This window comes from Juglans microcarpa x Juglans regia, chromosome 5S, assembly GCF_004785595.1.
Source record: "Juglans microcarpa x Juglans regia isolate MS1-56 chromosome 5S, Jm3101_v1.0, whole genome shotgun sequence".
Lineage (NCBI taxonomy): Eukaryota > Viridiplantae > Streptophyta > Magnoliopsida > Fagales > Juglandaceae > Juglans > Juglans microcarpa x Juglans regia.
The window spans coordinates 25,910,579-25,920,284 of NC_054603.1; the positions used below are offsets into that span (position 1 = coordinate 25,910,579).

A 9,706-nucleotide genomic window follows, 5' to 3' on the forward strand; every position below is an offset into this window, starting at 1 on the left:
GCCAAGTTGGATTTGTGGAGACCTTCATTTGTTTGAAGACCGATGGTGGTTATAGTGATGGGTGGATACTGGAGGAGCTGAAAGTGAAGGCCTCCGATTTAATGGCATGCTGCATTCTCTTTCAAGCTGGTATGCAAACATTATGCGTTTAATTATTATATATTGGTTATTTGTCTAAAACTTATGTTGCTAATTGCTAGGAAAAAGGTACTTTGTCAATTTTCTTCCTAATTGCTAGGAGTTCCTCTATTACTTTCTTTTTTTTTTTTTTTTTAATCTAATGTTCTTTTCTAAATATACAGGCCCTGGACACTTAAAGCGAAAGCGACAATAAAAAAAATAAAAAATAACAGTGTTTTACGTACCGGTCTTTCAATTTCATTCAAGCACGACGATGCCAATCTCGTACCCGGTTCTTAGTGCTTCTTCCACACCAAGAAAAGCAAAGCTAAGAGAGATTTGTTACTATGAACTTGTTATTAATGGACCTGTGATTGTGGTGACAAATGTTTTGGTTATAGAAGTTCCAGATATGGTGTGAAATCATAATAGATAAAAAAAAAAAACAATTATACAAATACCTTTCATGTCCCTTGTGTTTTGCTCATCCGTTGCAATTCCATATTAAGAGGCAGGACCACATAGTTCAAAATTTCTTTACAGCAAGAGTTATTGGTATCATTCTAGATATCGTTCGAGCAGTAGTGTTTAAGGACGAAATAATGTCCCTACTAAAATTTGCTGTAAAGAAATGCTGGAATGATTCCCTCCGGACCTTTTTATTATTATTATTATTATTATTATATGTTCCAATAAAGAATTTAAAGCGTCCAAATGGAATTGCTCGTTAGAACACTAAACTTTAATCGTTCGAATGAATTTTTTTCTTTTTCTTTTTTATAAAAAAGAGAATCCTTGGAGAGATACTGTAGCCACAAATTCATTACATAAAAATAATTTTACAAATTATTATAAAACAGATCACATAAATATACGCAAATTGTGAATTTACTTTTCTATAATTCTTACGAGGCCATAGCTGCAGCAGGTTTGAGAGAGAAGATGAGAATTTTGTGTTTTGTTTGAAAGTTTAAAATATCATATTTTAATATTATTAGTATAAGGATTTGAACAAGTAGAATTGAGATTTAAAAAAATTAAATTGTTTATTATATTATGTATGAAAATTTAAAAAATATATAATAATGAGATGAGATGAGAATTTTGTGTCTCATCCCATCCCCCAAAGCTGCCTACGTTTGGGAGTTGAGATGGGATAAGAAATTTTGAGTTGAGATTTTTGAGTTGGTTTTAAAAAAGTTTTGAGTCCCATGGTTGTCCCCTGTAGTTGCTGAATTATACTGCTTTCTATGTTGATGGGAAAAAAATGCTTGTAATTTTTTTTCTTCCGTTTTATAGGCATTACAGTCCTTGAAAAACTTAAAAAACCTAATGCTTGTGGTAAATGCAAAGGTCAAACTCGTCAGTAGACCCTGATTTTGACAGACAACTTGGGGTTCGCAACACAAACCTGCCAACTACTGTACTCTAAGATTCCCCATGAGTGCCTTGTTCTCCAATTGGATCACCATTGGCTGTCAGACCTCGAATCTTAACATCATAGTATACTTCTTCAACTCTTTTTAGGTCATACTTCATACCTGCCACAGGTGGAAGGTTAGAGAATATTCACACAAACGGACCACAAATCTCATACAGCATACAGAATTATAAAAAAAAAAAAAAGCAGACATGAAGATGTTGCATTAATAAAGGAGTATTTGGGAATAGAGTTCTAATTAGATGGCCTACCATCAAACTTCTTGCGCAAAAAATCATTTCGAAGATTAAGCATACGAAAGGCTGCATGAAGATCTGTTAAGAACTTCAACACCTTTCTTGGGCAATCATAGTCTCCAGCCGTCACTTGGTTCACCACGTACCTTGGCTGCAACGGCACAATCCATAAGGAGCTCTTACCTTGACTACTTCTATAAGATGTTAATGAAAAACTGAGCAATATAACCTAATGTCTTCGCTCATCTTTAGCACATTATAATTTCAAAATAATGGTCTGAGACTAGCATCGAGATGACAAACGTGCAAAAATTATTTTAAGCTTGTATAACCAAAATGCTATGCTTGTGGTTTTGGAGAACAGTTCTTACCAATTCATTGGACATGAAACAGACACCTGTACAATTAAAAAAGTTCAAACATCAGTGTATAAAAAAAAAAAAAAAAAAAAAAAAAAAGAACCTGCATTAAAAAAATAGAAAAAAGAACCATCAGCAATACAGGCTAATTTAGTATCGACAAGACTACAATAAACAAAAGAGTAAAACATTGGACTCTTGATAAGTGGTTATATAAGCATGAGGATCCAATAACCACTAAGTGCATGTGTTATGGGCTGAAAGAAGTGTGTCTGGGCTGCAGTGCTATGTGGTGGAGGTTGATGACAGAAGTGGAGGTTGTGTGAAGAAGAGTTGCAGAGCTTGTGAAGTCGAGATCATGGATGGCAGTTTAGTTAGTTAGTGAAATGTGATACGTTATTGTTTTATTAGTGTAGTTTTATGTGGGAGAGTTGTGTATAAGTAGAACGGCATTGTTTGGTTAAGAGGTAGAGTGTCGTCGTTTTGAGGAAATAAGCTTGAATTGTAATATGAATTGTGATACGCAGCCGTTTTGGTTTACATCTTGATTACATAGTATAAAAGCATCCACGAGTTGGAATGGAGGCCAACTCTGGAATTCGGTGCACTTCTCTCTCTCTCTCTCTCTCTCTCTCTCTCTAATTCTTGACCTTGTTCTTGGAGGGTGACTACCTCGAAGCAGTCAATCTGTAGTGTAGCAGAAGGGTTCATGGTATCAGTAGACAGTAGCAACGGCAGAAGGTACTTGTCTTATGCACAAATCGTGGATTCAGTGAATCACATTAGGCAGCAACAAGAAACGCAGCAGAAGCAGATTAAAGAAACCATTACAATTCTGCTTCAGCAACAAGAAGCTGCTAAACCGGAAAGGGAATATCAAGATAAGAGGTTCTCGGAACTCTTGCAACATATTTCATGAGTTTCTTGTAATGGGTCTAAGGGTAATGGACAGAATGTGAGAAATCATCAAGAAAGTCAGCAAGTTGGTAGAAATGGTGATTTTCATGAAGGGGTCGGTGAAGGTATTGTCGTGATATGGGTGACAGATCATTTGCTAAGGGAATTACACTAGACTTTAAAAGATTTGTGGGAAAGAATCCTTTGGCATGGATTTACAGAGCTAATCAGTATTTCTTGTATCATTAGGTGCCTCCTGGCCAGAGGATATTCGTGGCATCATTTCATATGGATGAGGAAGCTTTAATTTGGTTCCAGGATGCAAGTGAAGCTGGTACCTTCATTCTTGGGAGGAGTTTACACAAGCTGTTCAAGTACGTTTTGGTTCATCAGCATAGGATGATCCAATGGAGGCATTGACACGTTTGAAGCAAGTTAGTTCTATTACTTCCTATAAAGCAAAATTTGAATTACAGTAGAATCAAAGGCATCTCTGAGAGAAATAAATTGAGTTACTTTTTAAGTGGCTTGAAAGATGAAGTAAGGTTGCCAGTGAGGATGATGAATCCCACTACTTTAAATGATGCCTTTGGTTTGGCAAAGATCCAAAAAGAGTATGTTTTGACTACTAGGAGGTCCTGAAGGGGTAATTCTATGGATTTTAGTAGTCAGTCTTCAAGAGGATCTATATTGGGTACGCCCAAACATTGCCTACTGCTAAGTTACCTTATCAGAAGGTGTCTGAGGCTCAAATGCAGGAAAGAAGAAAAAAGGGCCTGTGTTACTTATGTGATGACAAGTGGCATCAAGGCCACAAGTGTGTTAAGCCGGGGGGGGATCAAGATAAGGTTGAATTAGATAGAGAATCTGAAGAGTATGGGGATGTTGCTTCTATCTGTTTGCAGGCTATTGTTGGCACTCCAAGTCCTAAGACAATAAGGGTTGTTGGCCAAATTAATAAAAAAAAAGGGTGGTGATTTTAATTGATACTGGTAGTACCCACAATTTTGTGGATACTTCAGTTGTTACTAGATGTGGTTTGGTTGTGCAGAAAGATCAGCCCATTCAAGTGAGGGTTGCTAATGGGGAAGTTTTGAACAGTATGGGTAGAGCTACTTCAGTGGCAGTACGAATGCAAGGCACGAAGTTTGTTGCTGATTTTTTTACACTTACATTGGGTGGTTGTGATGTTGTGATGGGAATTCAATGGCTCTTGTCACTGGGATCTGTATTGTGGAATTTTGCTGAACTTCAGATGGAGTTTTGTTATGAAGGCAAAGTTGTATGTCTTTAGGGTATCACATCTTCTACCATTGAGTTGATTGATGATAAGGAAATCTCTACCATTTCTAAGGTGGGATCTAAAGGGTTATGGTTACAGTGGATGACAGTGGAGAACACTCAAGATCAGCCTACTCCTTGTGGTGAAGTCACTGAGTTGCTGCAGAAGTTTAGTGGCCTTTTTTATGAGCCTAAAGGCCTTCCTCCTCATAGGTCTCGAGACCATTAGATTGTGTTGAAGACTGAGGCACTCCCTGTGAGTTTAAGACCATATAGATATCCTTATTACCAGAAGACAAAGATTGAAAAGATTGTTGCTGAATTGTTGAAGTCTGGTGTCATAAGGCCAAGTCAGTCACCATTCTCTTCTCCTGTTCTGCTAGTAAGGAAGTCAGATGATACTTGGAGAATGTGTATGGACTATCAGGTATTTAATGAAGCCACAATTAAAGATAAGTATCCTATACCAGTGGTTGATGAGCTGCTAGATAAGCTATTTAGCTCTACTGTCTTTTCTAAATTATATTTAAGATCTGGATATCATCAAATTACAATGAGGGCTGAGGGTGTGCACAAAACAACATTCAGAACACATAAGGGACATTATGAGTTCCTTGTTATGCCATTTGGACTCACTAATGCTCCCTCAACATTTCAAGCTCTCATGAATGATGTTTTTAAACCATTCTTGAGGCAATTTGTAATCGTATTCTGTGATGATATTCTGGTTTACAGCTAGGATCCCATGTCTCATTTGTTACATTTGGCCACTATTTTGGAGATCTTACAGTAGAATCAGTCGTTTGCCAAAAAGTCCAAGTGCCACTTTGCATGCCAAGAGATAAGAGTATTTGGGTCATTTGATTTCTAAAGAAGGTGTGAGGGCTGACCCAAGGAAGTTAGATTCTATGGTAAACTGGCCAATTCCAAAAACTCTTAAAGGTTTTGAGGGGTTTTCTGGGACTGACATGATATTATAGAAAGTTCATTTGTGCCTATGGCCAAATAGCTGCTCCACTTACTGTTTTACTAAAGAATGATGCTTTTCAATGCTCAGAGGCAGCCACTGTGGCATCTGAGCAGTTGAAGAAGGCTGTTATTAGTCCTCCAGTTCTAGCCATGCCAAATTTTACTCAAAAGTTTGTGATTGAATGTGATGCTGGTGGAGTAGGGATAGGAGTTGTATTGATGCAAAGGCAAAAAAAAATTGGCTTTTCTTAGCCAGGCTCTCAAAGGTAAGAATTTGCTGCTTTCTACCTACGAGAAAGAATTATTAGCTTTGGTGTTGGCTATAAAAAAGTGGAGGTCTTATTTGCTAGGGTCTGCATTTGTCATTAGAACTAACCACCTTAGTCTGAAGTACTTTTTGGAGCAAAAGGTGGGTACAACAGCACAACAAAAATGGATTTCAAAGCTGTTGGGCTATGTATTTTCCACTGAATATAAAAAGGGGATTGAGAACAAGGTAGCAAATGCCTTGTCTCAAAGGGACTATCTAGAAGACTGCTTCATTGTCTGCTATTTCATATCTCACCCTAGTTTGGTTAGAAGAATTGAAGCAAGCTTATGTAACAGATATGTTGGCTCAGCAACAATTGTCATTGTTCAAGGAAGGCTCTTCTTCCACCTCTTCCTTTTCTCTTAAGCATGGATTGCTGTTTAAGAAAGGGAGGATTTATATACCAAACTGTCATGAGTTGAAGCTTAAAAGTGTTGAATTTTATACATGCTAGTCCATAAGCTGGACATTCTGGCTTTCACAGGTCACTACAGAGGACTAGACATGAATTTTATTGGCCTGGCTTGAAGCGTTAAGTGAAGAATTACATTAAAGAATGTGAAGTATGTTAGAGGAATAAGGTAGAGAACATACATCCTGCTGGTTTATTACATCCATTACCTATGCCCCAAAATATCTGGACAGATTTGTCCATGGACTGTGGAAGGCCTGCTAGTTTCAAAAGTGTATTTTGTTGCTATGGTTGTTGTGGATAGACAGTCTATGTATTCACACTTTATGCCCTTAAAACACCCTTCACAATAGCAAAAGTGGCATCAATATTTTTTTATAACGTCTTTAAGTTGCATGGTATGCCTCAGAATATAGTTTCTGATTGAGGGGCCACTTTCACTAGTTCATTTTGGAAAGAGTTATTCAGGCTACAAGGAGTAACTCTCTTATTCATCTGCATACCATCCTTAGAGTGATGGTCAAACTGAGGCAATTAACAAATGTTTGGAGCATTTTCTGAGAAGTTTTACAGGAGACAAGCCAAGGTTATGGTTTGACTAGTTAACTGGTTAACCTTAGCTGAGTGGTGGCTTGCAAGCTTGAATTGCCTCAACATTCTTCCCTCCATCCAGTCTTTCATGTCTCTGGTTTGAAGAAGAAAGTGGGCCAACATATTTCTCCTTTATCAACATTGCCACCAGTCAATTTACAAGGGGAATTAGTACCAGAACCTGATTGTATTTTACAACGCAGAAGTAGAAAGCTTAATAATAGAGCTGTAGTGGAGGTCTTGACTCAGTGGAAAGGAGCTAGAGTGGAAGATGCTACTTGAAAGTCTTATTGGCAGCTTCATGACAGGTTTCTTCACCTAGTGGGCAAGGTTCTCTAAAGGGGGAGGGTATATTTTGGGCTGAAAGAAGTGTGTTTGGGCTGCAGTGCTATGTGGTGGAGGTTGATGATAGAAGTGGAGGTTGTGTGAAGAAGAGTTGCAGAGCTTATGAAGTCGAGATCATGGATGGCAGTTTAGTTAGTTAGTGAAATGTGATACGTTGTCGTTTTATTAGTGTAGTTTTATGTGGGAGAGTTGTGTATAAGTAGAATGGCATCATTTGGTTAAGAGGTAGAGTGTCGTCGTTTTGAGGAAATAAGCTTGAATTGTAATATGAATTGTGATACGCAGCCGTTTTGGTTTACATCTTGATTAAATAGTATAAAAGCATCCACGAGTTGGAATGGAGGCCAACTCTGGAATTCAATGCACTTCTCTCTCTCTAACTCTCTCTTTCTCTCTCTCTCTCTCTCTCTCTCTCTCTCATTCTTGATATTGTTCTTGGAGGGTGACTACCTCGAAGCAGTCAATCTATAGTGTAGTAGAAGGGTTCATCACAGCATATGTATCATGATATTGATAATCATCTTTCTTTATATGCATCTGTATTGAGAAACCATCTGCAAGGAGGGACTTCGATATGCATCTACAATATAATCATATGTCTGTGCATTCATAGTGTATGGCCCATAGATAGAGGAAGAAACATAAAGACCCTATCTGTGGCTGATGTGGATGATAAATATTTAAATTGATATGAAAAATTATTTTTTAAAAATAGTTGACAAAAATATATATCTGACACTGCTAGAAAACATACCAACAAGATAATCTTCAATATCCAGGCCAAACCCAGAATTGTTCACTGCGTATTTGAAAAATGAATAATATTAGAATAGATTTCACTGCATAAGTGATCAGAAATTACTCTGGCAATTCAGACTTATATGACCAGACACGAGGCAAAACATTATAGGCAAGAATAAATTGGTGACAAAGATTCAAGAATGCAAAGGGAGTAAGAAAAGATCAAATGAGCAAGTTTTTGCCACTTCTTTCTCATCCCTATATAAAAAGAGAAGTAACATCTAGAGACCACTAACATTTCCTAATAAAAAGAAATGAAGACAAAATATTAGAAAAGGAAACAAATAACAAACATGAAACCAAGTCATAAGTTCCTTCTGGCCATAAACTCAAAGATGGGGAGTTAGCTATAGGTTATGGCGAAATGCCGTGCGGGCAGTGTAGCATTGCGCTGATGTGAGAGGTCCTAGGATCAAATCATATGGGAATATGTTCCTAGCAGTTTCAGCTGTTTCTATAACTTGGAAAGATATGAAATGCCATGTGCAAAGCTCAAGTAACAATGAGTCATTCCCTCACAAAGTAGTATCAAACCAAAGTAGTATTATCAAAGAAGCAAAAAAAGAGTAAAAAATATACACCCAAGTTTTTCCTCGGCTTCAGAGTGCATAAGAAGACTTCCTGTTTCCAACCAATGCATGAAAGCAAGCAATGAAACTACGGTCTGTGTCTCACTCTTCCAATCGCCATGATACCTTTAATAAGACAACAATAAAGGCAGTTGCCAGTCATACAGAACAAAGTAAAACCAGAATTGAACGGGCTTCTAAAATGTCTCACTCACCTGTAGTACTGCCCATCGCATTCACGAAGAACCTCAGCAAGTCGATTGTAAAGCTCCTTCAGTACACCAATCTGCGCTTTGGCCTTCTCTAAAAGCTCTTTTTGCAAACACAAAAAGAATCAAATTTTTTTAATAGTCCGTGATTGATCTCCTGAGACTAACAACATTAAACTTTTTTTAAAAAATAAAAATTGGACGCTCGTCTTGTTCCAGTAACCAGAGTCATTTTCTCCTCAATTTTTCTCACTAAACAAACAGATAGAACCCATCTTACTTGTATTTGACCTTCAAAGCCCACCATGACCTAACAAGGTTTTTGTAGGTGGTGGAAAGAACCCAGGTTTCGTGATTCCAAATATTACACGAAAACAAAAATAGGGAAAATCGACAAGATACAACAAAAAAATACAAATACAAGCAGTATATGAGACTGGGGCTGTGGTTATAGTACCAGGAGTTGGGCGAGACTGGTGGACTAGAAGGAGACTGGCATACATGAGCCTGGTGGTGGACTCGATCTCCATCGCCATAGCTCGAATACGCTCGCGCAAGCTTCCGGACTCTTGGAGCTGAACTCGGAAGTCCTCGAACTGCTTCTCCAGCGAAAGGGACGAAGTGGGAGCTTGGGCTTCACCGCCACTCGCCATCGAAGAGGAGCAGAGAGACAGAGAGAGAGAGGGAGAAAGAGTACGAAACGAACCGCTCCCGAAGCGAAACGTCGGTGATTGAAAGGTAGAGAGGGTGAGAAATGCGTGGAGAGGGAAGAAGATGGGTATCTTAGAATTAGGGTTTAAGGATCCAGAGAGGTTGAAATAAGCGTTTTTAAAAGCCGGTCTCATATTTTTCTAATCCTGTTACGTTGCTTTTTGGCTGTGCTTTACAAATTCCAAGTTTATACTTTACATGGCGGGGTTCGTCTCCGGTAAACGGTACTGTGTTTACTGGTTAATATTTACGTCTAAATAGTAATACATATACTGCTGTCTAATAAAGTCAAATTGTATTCTATGTCTTTTAACTGGTCAAGAGTAAGAAAAAGGATAATTTCTCCATTTTATTTACTTCTTTTTGACATCTTATATATTTTAATTTTTTAATTAATAATTAAAAAATTAATTATTAATATATTGATAATCTTTCTAATATTTTTTAAAAATATT

At 37.7% G+C, this 9,706-nt stretch overlaps 1 protein-coding gene across 1 annotated transcript; it reads right to left on the reverse strand.

Moving 5' to 3' along the window:
- Positions 1 to 1,373: 1,373 nt before the first annotated feature.
- Positions 1,374 to 9,485, reverse strand: LOC121268180 (translin). The gene is made up of 7 exons (XM_041172317.1): positions 8,998 to 9,485; positions 8,547 to 8,643; positions 8,342 to 8,457; positions 7,716 to 7,760; positions 2,169 to 2,194; positions 1,813 to 1,948; positions 1,374 to 1,661 (listed from the first exon to the last, which is right to left on the reverse strand). The coding sequence occupies exons 1-7, from the start codon at positions 9,383 to 9,385 to the stop codon at positions 1,549 to 1,551; spliced, it is 921 nt and encodes a 306-aa protein (XP_041028251.1). The 5' UTR covers positions 9,386 to 9,485; the 3' UTR covers positions 1,374 to 1,548.
- Between the last annotated feature and the right edge of the window lie 221 nt (positions 9,486 to 9,706).

What these genes read in the sequence shown, in the direction of transcription:
- LOC121268180 (XM_041172317.1), bottom strand. Translation starts at nt 9,385, where the DNA reads ATGAGACCGGCTTTTAAAAACGCTTATTTCAACCTCTCTGGATCCTTA. An exon ending in GTTTCATGTCCAATGAATTG is followed by an intron (nt 1,949 to 2,168) that starts GTAAGAACTGTT and finishes GTGCCGTTGCAG; the next exon opens with CCAAGGTACGTGGTGAACCA. An exon ending in TTTGCGCAAGAAGTTTGATG is followed by an intron (nt 1,662 to 1,812) that starts GTAGGCCATCTA and finishes CACCTGTGGCAG; the next exon opens with GTATGAAGTATGACCTAAAA.